The sequence below is a fragment of the Lagopus muta genome, chromosome Z (assembly GCF_023343835.1).
Source record: "Lagopus muta isolate bLagMut1 chromosome Z, bLagMut1 primary, whole genome shotgun sequence".
In the NCBI taxonomy this organism is placed as follows: domain Eukaryota; kingdom Metazoa; phylum Chordata; class Aves; order Galliformes; family Phasianidae; genus Lagopus; species Lagopus muta.
The window spans coordinates 28,114,232-28,129,677 of record NC_064472.1 but is presented as its reverse complement, the minus strand read 5'-3'; the positions used below and the strand labels follow the sequence as shown (position 1 = coordinate 28,129,677).

At 37.3% G+C, this 15,446-nt stretch overlaps 1 protein-coding gene across 7 annotated transcripts in view; it reads right to left on the bottom strand.

The window, feature by feature from the left end:
* Nucleotides 1-4,537: 4,537 nt before the first annotated feature.
* Nucleotides 4,538-15,446, bottom strand: part of JAK2 (Janus kinase 2) — an 85,461-nt gene continuing 74,552 nt past the window's right edge. For all 7 annotated transcript variants that reach the window (XM_048930724.1, XM_048930720.1, XM_048930718.1 and 4 more), the window contains 4 exons: nt 14,228-14,400; nt 12,551-12,668; nt 9,119-9,232; nt 4,538-7,339 (listed from right to left, as the gene is read on the bottom strand). In XM_048930724.1, coding sequence (XP_048786681.1) covers nt 7,232-7,339; nt 9,119-9,232; nt 12,551-12,668; nt 14,228-14,400 — 513 coding nt within the window. In that variant the 3' untranslated portion in view covers nt 4,538-7,231. The remainder of the gene's footprint in view (nt 7,340-9,118; nt 9,233-12,550; nt 12,669-14,227; nt 14,401-15,446) is intronic.

The following is a 15,446-nucleotide window of genomic DNA, read 5'->3' as shown; positions in this document are numbered from 1 at the left end:
GTTCAACCTTTGCTGCTGTAGCACCAACATCTGCCTCTGATATCAGGACCAACAAAATACAATTTCAGAGCAGCCTGCATATATGAATGTGTGGGAATCCAAAATGGTCAAGAGAACTTTCAGATGTCTGGAAAAATATTCCTACAACAAAGATAACGTCTTTATAAAAATTAGAGAAAGAACCCCAGAATGGTCAGTCTGACTGCAATTTAGAGCATAAGAGAAAATACAGCAAACTTTCAAGTAAATAACGATGTTGGTACCTAGAAGATGATGAAGAACAACGGTTAAGGATTTGAGGAAAACAAACAAAAATGTTCTAAATTTTGTGGTTTGGTAAGACGCTTAATGTAGTAGAATCAGAATTGTTTGTCAGAGGGGACCCTTAGATGTAATGTAGTCCAACTCTCCTACAATGAATCGGGACACCTACAGATACATCATGCTTTTTAGAGCCTCATACAACCTGACCTTGAATGTCTCCAGAGACAGGATATCTGAGGTATCACCAGCACAGAGTAGAGGAGCAGGATCACCTCCATTGACCTGCTGGCCATGCTTCTTTTGATGGAGACCGGCATGCAGTTGGCTTTCTGGGCTGCGAGGGCACATTGTTGGCTCATGTTCACCTTGATATTCACTGGTATTCCAAAGTCTTTTTGGAAGTGCAGTTCTCTATCCTTACATCCCCTGGCTTATACTGATAGTGGGAGTTACCATGACTAGGTGCAAGATCTTGCACTTGGATTTATTTTTGTGAGGTTCACCCTGGGCCCATTTCTTGAGCCTGTCTTGGTGTTGGGATGGCATCTTGTCCTTTGGGTTTGTCAACTGCACCACAGATTGGTGCATAGGTTGGTGACATCTGCAAATTTGCTGCACTCAGTCCCAGCAAAAAATGTTATGTAGCCTTAATTGAAATCTTTGCAAGTAATCCAAGGTAACATAACTGAGCTGAATGGCTGGTAAGAAAAAAACAGTCAGAATCTCAGTGTGGTATTGCAGCCATTTATAAGGGTGTGCTGACAAGGAAGAAAAACATACGAAAATGACTTTAGATCATCTTCTTCTAAGGTCTGTATTACCTGACATTTGCATTAATTGCTTGTAAGAAGGGAGCCAGTAAAGATGCACAAAGAATTCAAGAAAAGATACAGAACCATTTACAGATGGCATTTAGAAGGAAGGGACTGGAATTATCTTAGGAGATAAAAGAGTTCAGACTGGTCTTCAAAAATTAGGGAAAGCATTTCCTACATTTGGAAATGATTGAAAGCATAAATACAAGCCATTTCTGGCTATAGAAATGAGTCTGGTTTTATGATGATATCAGAATGAGGTAACAGCACCACACTGTTGCAAAAAAACAGGCAAATGGGACACATGAGAATTTTATCTCTTAGTGACACAACTCCTCTGCATAACAAATAAGGAAGTACCATGTTCACTTCTGAACATCACACATTGGAAAGAGGTAGTCTGCCAAACAGTAGCAAAACCAAAGATTAAGAAAACGTATGTTAATAGAGAAATAATGTAAAAAAGCTGTTGTTTTAAACAGAGAAGATTGAAGCAAAAACATGCAAAGGTCCTCAGATATGTAAACGCAACAGTAATGACAAAATCTTACACAACATGGCATACAAAGCAATGAAAGGTGTCTTAGCATCAGTATAAATACTTAAGAGAATGGAAAATTAATAACTACAGATTTCCTGTAACAATTATAGAATTCTAACAGATAGAATGTTAATTAGATAGAAATAGAATAGAATGTTAATAAGATAGAAATAGAATTCCTGCAGCACACTGAACAACAGCAATCAGTAGTAACTTTGATAGGGGTGGGAAAGAATTTACAAACAAACAAACAACCACCTCCACAAACCCTGCTCTGTTCAGTGGTAACTTTCTAAGTACCAGAAAGCAATTAATTCCAGATACTTGCTTACAAAGTGGCATGTGCTGTGATAAAAGGAGTTGATTGTGATCATCTCCTTCAATTTCCCCGTTTATCAGTCTAAAATACACCTTAAATTTGGAAAGATGATTATGTTGGTTTGATTAAATAGACATCTGATGAATTTGGTGTTCCTTCCCTATGGAAACTCTCCTCAGATTCTTTTCCCTTGTTACCCCATTTAGTGTTTCAGTTATCAGTGGGATTCCAAGCTGCTTGGCCCTTAATGGTGGAGTTATTCGGCCCTGTGAAAGCATTATAAGAAATGAGTGACTTAAGCCCTCATTCTGACCTGCACTGCAGCCACAGCATGCTGCTGAGGGCTCATGGAGAAGTCCCTTGCATACACTTGGTTGCCAGATCCACTGCATTGCACAGGTGGATCCCATGCAGCAAGAGATCTATATAGGACAAGACCACAATAGGAAGCACCAAAGTGCCTGGCTTTCCTCTATTCCTCCTCACCCTCTTTTTTTTTTTTCTTTTTTTTTTTTAAATCCTGACTCAGAGTCAGCGTCACCTCAAAGGCAGCTCAAACACTTCACTGAATAAAACACCTGTATGTGCTGGAAGAGGTAACTGAACTAGGATAATTATTTCCACCACAGCGTAGTATCTTATATCTGACTGAGATATACCTATATATCTGACTGTGTACTTACATATATACATATACTTTGCATTTTGCTATTGCACTTATCAAAATGCAAAATAAAACAAAACCAACACAAATCAGTAAAACAAAAAAAACCACTCCCCTCTCCCCTAAAATAAACAACAAAAAATCCATTTGCATAAACTCTGTTCAAAGTGGTGATAATCTTTATATATCTAAGAAAATAAAAATTAGAGGAAATCCTCTGATAAAGTAACAAAAATCACATGTTCATTTCTGCATTTGTACCCAGGTTTGCTTGCATTAGGAACTGCAAAGAACTGCACTCTGGTTAACAGAGTCGGCAGTCTGTCAGAGCCTCTCTGTAAATACTGACAATAAAAGGAAGTGCTTCTTCATTCCCAAATGACCAATTTCATATTAAGCTAGTTAAGTCAATCTTAACTTCAGGGAGCACCCAAAATCAGCCTTTATTTTGGGATAGAAGAGTTCCTTAGAAAAAGGAAAAACACTACATATAGCTACCCCAGGAAGGTCACAAAGTTGTATACACTGCAGTTCACCCCCTTTAAAACAGAGCAGTCTTCTTCACCAGCAACTTCAACACCAAAAAGTAGTTCTAGGCATTGCATAAAAGAAAACCTTGGCAGGCACGTGCCATTCATTGTGTTCAGTTATTTTATTTTTTACTAACCAAACTCAAAAGAAAAGCACAGATAAGTTTCAGTCATTAATACATAGTTTTCTAGAAAATATCCCCCTTTACGTTCTCTCCAGCAAGCCATGTATCCAAATATTTGAAGTCCAACTACAAGTAACATGAGTTTTCTTCTCCATTCCCCCAAAGGGACTTTTTCTACTTTAATATAAAGTATTGTAAAACTCTTATTTAAAAAGCAAGATTCAGGAAAGAAAAAAAAAAAAAACAACTTAAATACCTTTTAAGATTGCTTTCTGGCATTGAACAATTTTAAGCAGTTTCTTTTGGTATAGTCATTCTTGCATTTTTCACTCAGGATTAGGTCTCTACGAATTTTAGATTTAAGGCAGACAACACACAGTTCAGAAATACATTAGCACATTTGTAATGATATGGCATTTTCAGTAGACATTACCAGTGTTTTTGTAAATTGTTGTGCATTTCAGAATGCTTCTTCACTGTTTAACAACAGCCTTTTCCAAAAGTCCTCCTGTAGTTCTGTGCTTCCACTCCTGCTCTCAGAGTCTATCCTCCAGCTTTATGTGCTCAGACATTCCTGAAAAGTTTGCTTTCTTTACACAAGAGTAACATTTCTTTATACTTCATGCAGTCTTTTCTCAAACATTTCAATACAGCTGGCCATACTTCAAGCAAACACAACAATTAAAGACTTGGTTTCTAAAACTAATTCAAATAATTTAACATCTTTTTAATAGTTTTGGCTGTATGTATAGTGGTAACTATCTCAACAATGGAAGCTTTTAATCAATAACACAACTTGACAAAGTTCGGGTTTCTTTTCTCGAAAATCCGTTCCTCCTCAGGCTTATTACATGACTGTTGCAAGGTTGTGATGATATTTAGAAATGGATTTTGAAGGCCAGGCTATTTATACTGATAGGTAACAAACCAATATTATATTACATTACACAATAGTTGTAGATTTTTTAAGATACACTGTGCACTTACAGGAGAACACTTTCACTTGAAATAAGTGCAAAGCAGTAGTTAGTATCTTAATTCTACGTCGTAGCAGCAGTCATGTATGCATAGACAGCACTTTTCCTACAGAAAATCACAGCATTTTGGGTAGCATATTGACTACACTGAAGTGTGACAAACGCAATGCCAACTGAAGAAAGTTTCAAAAACAAAAATACGATTCTGTTAATAAACATACTATATAAAAATATGGCATTCTACAAATCTACAATAGATTTGCTCTTGAAATGCAGTTTTTGTGGGGGTTTATTTCTGTGGTTTTTTTTTTTTTTAATTTAATTTTATTTTTTAACAAGGATACTACACGTGGCATTAGCAAATTCAACAAATCATTGTGTTTACATCCTTTACATTTTTTTTGAGAAAACCATGATTCTGTCTGCTCCAAGGCCTAAACATTGACACTGCAGATGATCACACACATCCCCTGAGTCCTAAGCACTACTTGGTCCTACTCATCCAGTGAAGAATACTTATCCTGGATGATCAAGCCCTTTGCACAGACTGACTTGGTACAATGGACTACATATGCTCCTGACCAACAGCACAAAGTTATACTGCAGTGTAAAGGTACGGCTTTCTCTAAAAGTTATAAGTATTGAAGTAAAAAGTCCACAAAACTTAAAAAAATTATCCTTGAATTCCACATTACATTTAAGCAATCAGACTATGTAATCAATCATATGGTAGTAGAACAAGCAAAAGACTTTTTATTCACTTGAAAAAATAGCAGACTGGAAGATCTGTTCATTGCATTACACAAACTTCCCTGAGATTCTTACATAAATTATTGTTAGTCTACTACATATTGGAAACCAGTCAGCAATCAACTGCCACACTGCAAATTTTACATAGTTCCTGCATACGTTGCCCCAGCTAAAATGCTGCTTCGATGCTTTAAAGCTTTATCTTCTTCTGCTACAAAAAACATGTACACACAACTGAGAGTACAAATGCAAAGGTGCTCCTTGCTTGAAACTTCTAAATCGTCTTGAAAGCAGCATACAGAAACAGAGAAAACACACATATAGGAGTACTCAAAAGTTCTTTGCAGCTTATAAGCTGCTGGCAAAATCAGTTCAAAGCTTCTGTGAAAGAGTTTCATAGGAAGAAAGCCCAACAACATTTTTATTAAATGCAAGGGGCAGAAAGAGGGCTGATGGTGCTGCCACTACTTAGCAGTCTCCCGTATTATAAAATCATAACCTTGAATGAGCAACTGTGGGAAAGATTACAGTGGTACAAAACATTGCTATACTGGCACTATGTTACACCGAGCAAGAAATTCTTACTTTTTAATTGTAGTTACTTAAACTTCTGAGTAGATGGATGTAATTAATCACGAATCTTAATGAGGCTTCACAGCAAAGTAGTCCCTGTATTCCACAAATTCACTGCCACAAATTTCAAAAACGAACACTTCATTTTAAATACATTATGGATTTTAAGGGTTTGTGAGCTCGTGTAGCCTTAATTGAACCTCAGCAAAAGTTCAAGAACAACAAGCATAGTATTTTACAAACAACATCTAAGAATATGTAAAAATAACAGATCATTTGAATTTAAATAAACAAAACCTGAAACGTTCACTGCTTTAAGATACAAGATTATTCCCAAGTTTCATGCTTGGAGGCAAAACCAATTAGTTGCCTTGTCCACAAATTTGTTAGATTTACTTCAGAAGTGGAATTACACATAGTAATCTGTTCAGGTAACTTTAACCTCCTTCCAGTTCTCATTAACTGGGATCATGTTCTTGCCTCTAGCTAAATGTGAAGCAATTGTACTTATACTTTCCTTCTTCCAAATGGTCACGGGCTAGGTCTTAAAACAGGAAGAAATGGAGATTTTTAAAAAGAATTGGCCCAAAGTTGATTCAATGACTTTGAGTGGTGACTGACCATATCATACACTGAGCAATAAACCTTCTTTTTAGGGTACTGGAAGGAACATACAAGATCATGACCATAACAAAGTGAGGAATTGAAGGGCATTTTCTACATTTTTAATTCTGTTTTTAGGAAGTTTCCAATTTACAGGTACACTGAGGACAGCATAAAAAATACAAAGATGGAAAGAGTAAAAGAGCAACATTCAAAAGCAGTATGTTTGGCTTTTTCATATTCAGAAACAATCTGAAGACGAAATGTCTTCAATTCTACTTGCTATCACTGTATCCTCAAATATGTAAAGGGAATCTAACACTTAAGGGAAAAAAATACAAAAAAATTGTCACTATTTTCTTTTCCAACTTAAATTACAATTCTCACACAGGTGAGTTATCTGGCTGTCCAAATTACAAACAATTCACTTCCTTTTCCTTCCCCTAGAAATACTTACAGTATATCACATGGACTATGTTTCTTTGCATATGCTGCTGACTGATCATTGATTCAGACAGGCACATTAAAAGTTGCTGGATTACATAACCAATTCCATTTTGTTATACAGAGAAGCCACTTCTGCAACAACAATAAAAAGTTACAAAAGCACGTTAACAAAACAAAGCCCTTGTGCAACACACAGAACAGGGTGTGCAGTCACTCACTACATATTCACAGTGAAAAGACTATATGTCTTTTCTATGTATCTCCATTTCAACAAAGAAATAGTCTTATCGTTTCTTAATCTCACCATATTTCTCACCTCTTTTTTGCTTGCCAAATAAGGCAAATAATGGTTTTGTAGACTGACCATATATTATATTATTCAATTTAGAAAAATAATTTCTTTCCGTACTGAGAATTTCAACATGTTCTCACAGTAACAAATATATCCTGATCAAGAAAACCAGCAGGATTCCTCAGTTTGCAGACTCATATAAGATATTTGCCATGCAGATTTTACTTCCAGCAAAGGTAAATGCACAAGTGCACATATGTCAATTATACACAGCAAACCAAGTACATTTTGTTTGCATCCTAATACATGCTCTTAAGGAGGGACAGTTTCCTCATCCACCCATGTTGTCCCTTATTTGATCCACTCGCTGAGCAAGATCCCTAAAGGTGGGCCGCTGAGTAACGTTATTGTTCCAACATTCTTTCATGATAGCATAAATCTGGGGGGGGAAAAAAGAAAATAAATACTGTGTTAATAGATACTACAGACAGTTAGTTAAGTGCAAAGACTCTCCAACTTAACTGCATTTTTCCATGCAACAGTGACACGATAGTATAGCAAGATTTTAGTAATAGTCATCAATTTCCTTGCTTAAGGACAGCAAAGGGCCTTTATGAAGATTTTCTCTCTTTTAGTTATTATGGAAATTGAATTAATTTTCAAAGTTTGTAAGATGACACAAACGCAAACTGAACCTAATAATATTAAAAACAGATCAAAAATATTGTTTGAAAATATGAAAGGCATTTAGCCATGCTATTTTCCCAAATATGCACCTGATATCCCATCACAGAACAGTAGTCCTGTAACACTCTTCATTTGTGTTCTTTTCACTAATTTAATCCAGATCGTAAGCAGATTCTCATTCTTCTAAAAATTTCTGCTTAACAACTATCTGAAAAGCTCGAAACAAATGTAGCTCTCAATTCTCCACTTTTCAGCAGATCTGAAATTCTCACATTGATCTGAGTCCAAAGCAGCCTGTAAGTTACAAACACCTAGGAAGTTTCAAGATTAGGATCAAAATGGGATGATCATGGTTTCTAACAGAAGAGAGGCATTGCCATCCTGCTTTGTTAGCTGAAGAAATGTGAGACAACAGAACTTAGTTTCAATAAAATAGTAGTACTATCATACTTATAGGCAATCCAGATTATCTATGAAAACCTCAAACCTTCGTGATTCAACAACTGTTGTACTCATATGCACATGTCCAATGGTTTCCCTGCCCCATCTGTGTCATTCCTTTTCTTCTCTGCTAGATCTCTCGACCTTGGTATCTCCTATCTGCAGTTTTGTAGGAATTATTTCAGCAATTATTGCCAAGTGTGTCCAATCATAGATACAAGAATCTATCTAGACTAGAAGTTATAGGAAAGAAAAAATAGTGTATCTATTTTAGTTACATTCCTCAAGCTGAAGTGCATCCTCCTCAAAAGAACAGTGAAGTAAAAGGCTTAGAAATAGTAAGGAAATATTTTTAAAACACCTAGAGTATTAGCAAATTAAAAAAACTTGGATTAACATACTCTCTAGATTGTTTTAGAGGCATATACTAGATCTACAAAAAGTATGAATACAAATCCAAAGCCCATGTCCAGATAAAATCCAATTCATATTCTTCACTGTATGCACAATCTGCACATAGCACCTGTCCAAGAATGTTTGATGATTAATAATACGCATGATAAACATATGTAAGTATTTCTATGCTTGAGGAAGGAAGAGCAAGAGAGGGAAATAAAGATAAAGCATTTTTTATGTCTCAGAATTAAATATGATTAATTGAACTCTAGGTAGATAGTAAAGTTTCTCTCCTAAACATTAAACACATCAGAAAATTTACAGTACAGTTTTGAGCAAGAAGGTTTATATAAGTCTTTTATGGAACAAATTCCATACACTAAACTTCACTGTCTTATTAAATTTACATTTTTTAAATAGCAGCCTGAGTGCTCCAGTGTAATAGTCATAATAATCTTATTTCACATATTCAGAAAGACTACATTATAAGCTCCTGAGTGAGTATAATCTAAAGTATCATAAAAACAAATGTGATTATTACCCATCATGTAACTGATAAAACAACAGCACAACAATTCAGGCTGTATAAATTCTTCCATAATCCACACAGAAGGAAACATGAAGTTTACTATATACTCACCCTTACTGTGCACCTTTAAGACTACAGTAATATATTACTATAATAATACTTCACCTCATCAGGGCATCCATCTGGCCTTGGAAGTCGTCCATTGTTCTTCAAAAGCTCTATCAAATGAAATACAATCATCTGCCCTTGTTTATCATTGCCAATCATGCGCATGAATTCCTGAAACAGAAGGCCAAGTATCATAAATAAGATTTGAAAGGGAAAAAAATGTGCTGCAAAATCAGTACCCTGGGAAACTCTTTATAAGACAAACCTCAGAAATTCTATGAATAATATATTAAATAGCAAAGATAAAATTATAAGTGACAATTTCTGATAATATATCAACAATCACCATTCATCGAGGGGGAACTAGGATTATAGATATATGATTTAAAGTTATAAGTTAAAAATCTTACTGGTAATTCTAAAGAGATCCCTGAAATGTTAAAATTTGGATGCTTTGAAAAGCCCGTGTCAAGCAAAAAAGCAAATAATAACATTACAAAATGTTATGTATATATAAATGTTGTTACATATAATAACATTATGAGATGCATTAAAAAAATGAACTGGATTAATCAGTAATTAGAGGCTAAAAATTAATTAAACTCAGCTAAAAATAAATAAATAAATCTTGCTAGCCAAAAATCAACATAACCTTGAAAGCAGACAAAAAAAAAATTCTCTCAGATTGCCAGAGATATAAAGTAAATGAGAAAATACTATTAAGGGAAAATAATTTCTAAGCATAACGTAAAGGGATTGTTTCTCCTCCAGTGTTACGTAAGTGTCTTTAATGGTGATAACACAAAGATGTGAAATAACTGCTGGTAGAATGTGTGAATGCCAAAGTCAGTGATACAAGTAACAGTTACAATGATGATGACATGCTGCTTTGTCAAATTGATAAAAACAAATTTTTCTTGATACATACCAAGAGAGCTGCCTGGCTCTGATCATGAAATCATGAACACATAAAATGTTTATTTACTCAAAGTATATTCCATGGCTTACTACACTACTTCTCATTTCACAGTCCTTTTGAAAAACTCCACATATCTGCACTGTTTGGTATCAGACAAAGAGAGCTGTCCCTGCTCTGAGAATTTTTTCTCCACTGCATGAGTCAGTACAGATTAGGGTTTGAGTTGCTGGAAAGGAGCTCTGCAAAGAAGGTCTTGGGTGTTCTGGTGGATGACAGGCTGCAAATGAGTCAACAGGGTGCCCCTGCAGCCAAGAAGACCAACGGTATCCTGGCATGCATTGAAGAGTACAGTCAGCAGGTCAAGGAGGGTAAACCCCTTACTCCTAGTCTGCCCTGGTGAGGATACATCTGAAGTACTATTCCAGTTCTGGGCTATTCAGTTCAAGAGGGATGGGGAACTTTTAGACAGAGTCCAGTGGAGAGCCACAAAGATTATTAGGGGCTGGGAGCATCTCTTTTACAAGGAAAGGCTGAGAAACCTGGGACTGTTAGGCTGAAAAGTAGAAGACTGAGGGGGAATCTTGTCAATGCTTGTAAATATTTCATAGGAGGGAGTTAAGTGGATGGGGCCAAGCTCTTTTCAGTGGTGCCCAGTGACAGGACAAGGAACACAAACTGTAACCCAGGAAGTTCTACCTGAACATGAGAAACAACTACTGAGAGAGTGACAGAACAGGCTGCCTGGAGAGGTTTTGGAGTCTCCTTCTCCAGAAGAAGTGAAAACCAACCAGGATTCTTTCCTGTGTAATCTACTCTGGTGAATCTGCTTTAGCAAGGGGTAGCAACTAGGTGATCACTAGATCATTTATATGGTTCTCTGGTTCTGTGATTCACAGAATCACAGAATGGCCAGGGTTGGAAAGGACCTCAAAGATCATGAATCTCCAACCACCCTGCCACATGCAGGGCCACCAAACTCCACATTCAATACTAGACCAGGCTGCCCAGGTCCCCATCCAATCTGGCCTTGAACACCTCCAGGGACGGAGCATCCACAACTTCTCTGCGCAGCCTGTGCCAGCACCTCACTACTCTCTCTGTAAAGAACTTCCCCAACATCCAACCTAAATTTGCCCTCCCTCAACTTAAAACCATTTCCCCTTGTCCTGTTGTTATCTACCCTTTCAAAGAGTTGACTCCCCTCCTGTTTGTAGGCTCTCCTTAGGTGTTGAAAGGCTGCAATGAGGTCACCCTGCAGCCTTCTTTTCTCCAGGCTGAACAAGTCCAGCTCCCTCAGCCTGTCTTCATAGGGGAGGTGCTCCAGCCCCCTGATCATCTTTGTGGCTCTCCTCTGGATGCTCTCCAACAGCTCTGCATGTTCCTTGTACTGGGGGCTCCAGACCTGGACACAGTACTCCAGATGGGGCCTCACAAGAGCAGAGTAGAGGGGGACAATCACCTTCCTCTCCCTGCTGGCCACCCCTCTTATGATGGAACCCAGGATACCATTTTCTTTCCAAGCCGCAAGGACATGTTAAGTTTTTCATCTATCAAGACCCCGAGGTCCCTCTCCACAGGGCTGCTCTCAAGGACCGCTCCTTCCAGTCTGAAGGGATGCCTGGGATTCCTCCAGCCCAAGTGCAAAACCCTGCACTTTGCCATGTTGAACCTCATCAGGTCCAGCTGGGCCCACCTTTCTAGCCTGTTGAGGTCCCCTCAGAATGGCTCTGAATGGATTCTTTAATATCTTTTGTGATTGCATACAATTACTAAGTTCTACTGATGTTGATGTAGAGGTCTGTCAAATACATTTTCCCTATGATCACTGTTTACCTCTCAGAACTACATTTGCCAGGACTGAGACACTGGTGAACAGTGAAGACAGCTCTAGTAAACATTCGAGTTACCTCTCTTCTGTAATGCCTGCAGGGCAATTCTAGTAAAGGTAACATTATGAACTTAATTCCCAACTGCAGAGCTGTTCTGCAGTAAACAAGTAGTACTTTATTTCATTTAGTGAGTGCCTTTAAAGACACTTGTCAACAGTCTGCAAGAAAAGAAAAACTCTCTTTCCTTTCTGAGCTACAGATAATTACCTCGGGTTTTGCTAAGATAACAAAGTAACTTTAAGAGTTACCTCACTTAAATCTACTTCAGGTTGAAGTATTTGCTTGGCTGGGCCTTAGATTTGGGGTGGTACTAAAAATACTTGTAATATTACAATGGAACAGTTTCATCTGGGATCTCTCTATAAAGATTGAGAAAGATAAGTCTCTAATTAGATATTTTCAAATCCTTTTCAGACAGCTGGAAGTTACAGAGCAGATTAAGTCTGCACAGACTATTTTCCAGATAGCCTTTGCTTTTTACACCTAGATGCAAATGCTTCTCAGCATGTTGCTGTTTCCATTTGGACGTTGTCTCAAACACGAAGTTACACTCCAAAAAAGGCTCAGTAAATATCAACCCATCTAAACACAGAAAAAATCCATACACTCTTTCTATTTTTTTTTATTTTTATTTTTAATAAACTAATAAAAATCTCTGGGAAAAAATAATTAAGTACTTACAGCTGGTGGACTTTTGCTCTTTTCAATGTAAGTGAAGAGTTCATACAGGACCACACCAAAACTCCATACATCTGAAGCCACAGAAAATTTGCTCTCTGTCAGAGACTCTGGAGCATACCTGCAACACATGGTAAAAATAATATTGTTCTGCATCACTTGCATCTTTCCAGTTTTGAAGATATTTCTTTGAATAGGACTTTTTTTTTTTTTTTTTTTTTCCATGAGTAAAGTACCTTTTGTTCATAGACATTGCCTTCACTAGTAAAAGTGAACAAGTATTCTGATAATAGTTAACTGCTACTTAAGAACTGGTATTTTTCCTGCATCTAATGAGGGTAAATAAGATTTTGACATGGTAAGGACTGGGAATAAAAACAGTTATAACCAACAAATATCTTTCCACCACTATCAGTAAGCTTTGAATTGTGTCCCATGCATTTGTGGGCTTAATTTTTTCAGATCAATAACATCTACTGTTAACGCTATTTTATATTATTTTATTTACCCCTTAATTATTATATTTTAAGGTCACCTATGGCAGCTATAGACACTAAAATCACAAATATGAAGTGGCATTTTGAATACACAAAAGTACATACTCCAAATGCAGCTGTATTAGATTTATCTGACAAGTTTTTGGTAGCAAGAGACTGCAGGGGGGCCTCTGTGAGCAGAGCCCAGGAGCTGTCCCATGGCAGATCAGAGCCAACTCCAGCTGCTCCAGCAAGAACCTGCCACTGCTAGAGCTGAGCTATGAGCAACACTGAATGTGCCTCTGTGAGATTAACTGGAAAAACTGCTGTACAACAGCAGCTGTGTGAGGGGAATGAGAAAAGTGTGAGAGAAGCAGCCCTGCAGAACCCAAAGTGCAGAAAGATGGCAGGTGCTCCAGTGCAGAGCAGAAGTTCCAGGCAGCTCAGGATTAGCTCATGGTACGGGAGGCTGTCCTGCTGTAGCCCATGAACACCATGCAGAGTAGATATCCACATGCAGCAACAGAAGAGCCAAAGGTGTAGCAGTGGATGTGACTAATGAAAGCTGAAGCCCATGAAAAGCCCCTGAAGAAGCAGCCCCAGGCCATTGCTGCAGCCCAAGGAGCCTGCGGTAGGGCAGGAGGGGTGGGGGAGCAGCCACTTGTGGAGACCTGAGCTAGAGCAGCCCATTCCTCCAGGATGTGTCCCAGTGGTTCATTTACCTTAACATTCAACCTAATACTTCATCCTTGCTAACTCATCTGTACAATTTAATTCCACTTGGCCAACAGATGGTTCATCCAACAGATCTCATCTAGAAGATACATATTTTTGTTTAAGGGTCCAAAACTTACAGGAGCCCACTCCTTAGTAAGCATTCTAGATTTCTTTAATCTCTGAATACATTCCCTGTGACATTATTTAACTTGTTAACTACGATTTTTTCAGGGTGTATTTTTGTTGGTTTTTTTGTTTGTTTGTTTGGTTGGTTGGTCGGGATTTTTTGGAGGGGAGGGGAAATATGCATAAAGTTAGGAATTCTCAATGTTGTTCTGTAAAAGCAAGGATCATGCATATGACTTTCACAATGCTTTAAAAACAGACTTGGAAATTTTACACCACAATTCCACAATATGTAAAACAGTTGTCTGAAACCACAAAGCTGAAAACATACCATGATTTCATACATTGAGAGAAGACTTACCAAAATATAGGGCTTTCACCAGGTTCTTTCACTTTGTAGTACTCCTTGTCTTGTGGCAAGACTTTAGTCAATCCGAAATCTCCAATTTTAACTCTGTTCTCATTCTCCACTAAGATATTTCTTGTTGCTAAATCCCGGTGAACATATCTTTTTGTGCCCAGATACTCCATGCCCTAAGCGTGTTCACAAACACAACAGAAAAGAAAATTATTTTCAAGTGGTTGTGCTATCTTTAAAGGGATGAAACAAGCTCAAAGTTAAAATCAAAGAGAATGTATCAAAATCAGAGTACTTGAATATTTGCTTTCTCTATTAAGTTAATGTTTCCAAATGCAAGAGACTCTCCTTAACTGAAGGCAACCATATAGAGAACCTTTCTCAGCCAAGTGTTTTACAATTATGTAGCTAGATGGCTGTTACAGCTCTTTTCCATACCCAAGTGCAGTTTGCCAGTTCTAAGCAAAAATAAACAAAGTCTGGGCTAAGCTACGTGATGCAGGGCAGGTAAGAAACCTGTCCTTTCATTAGCTGTTTGAATTAACCTTCTTTCTATTTTTCACATCTGCTTTCCTAATTTCATTATTAAACTTTATCTTACAAATCCTTGAATGTGACAGCTATTATCTGGCTGTATTCATATTTGTAAATCTTCTTTCTCCTTCTTTCTCCTTCTTATTGACCATTATCCTCTATCACAGCTCTCTTTTTTGCTGTATCTTGTGTAATGGCTACCCATGGAAACGATAATCTGAAGTTATCATATTTAGCTGCTGTTGCTGATCCCTTCTTACCAATACATTCTGTTTTTGCAATTAATTGAACGCAGAAGCCAGTGTGTGAAGAGACAATCAAGCTAAGGTATTACAGCAAATATTTAAAAAAATTTTTTGCCTACACAGCAATAGATGGTGAACAGAAACTGACAATGTGGTACTAAAAGATTCTTGATTTTCATACATGGAAGAAAACACAAAGCAGGCTGTCAGTTTCACAGTTTCATAAAGAAACATGGCAACACAACAGAAAAAGGAATAAATGATGTTCTAGAATAAATTCAGACATTTGGGGCATCAGCATTATATTTTTAACGTAAAAAGATTAGTCTTTTCCCTTTTTAAGTGAGAAACCTCTGAAAAAGTGTAACTTGGAAGTCTACTTCTTCTCAGTCTCATGCTACCTCCTTGTACCATTAGGTGGCAACACTGTATATTCAGAACAT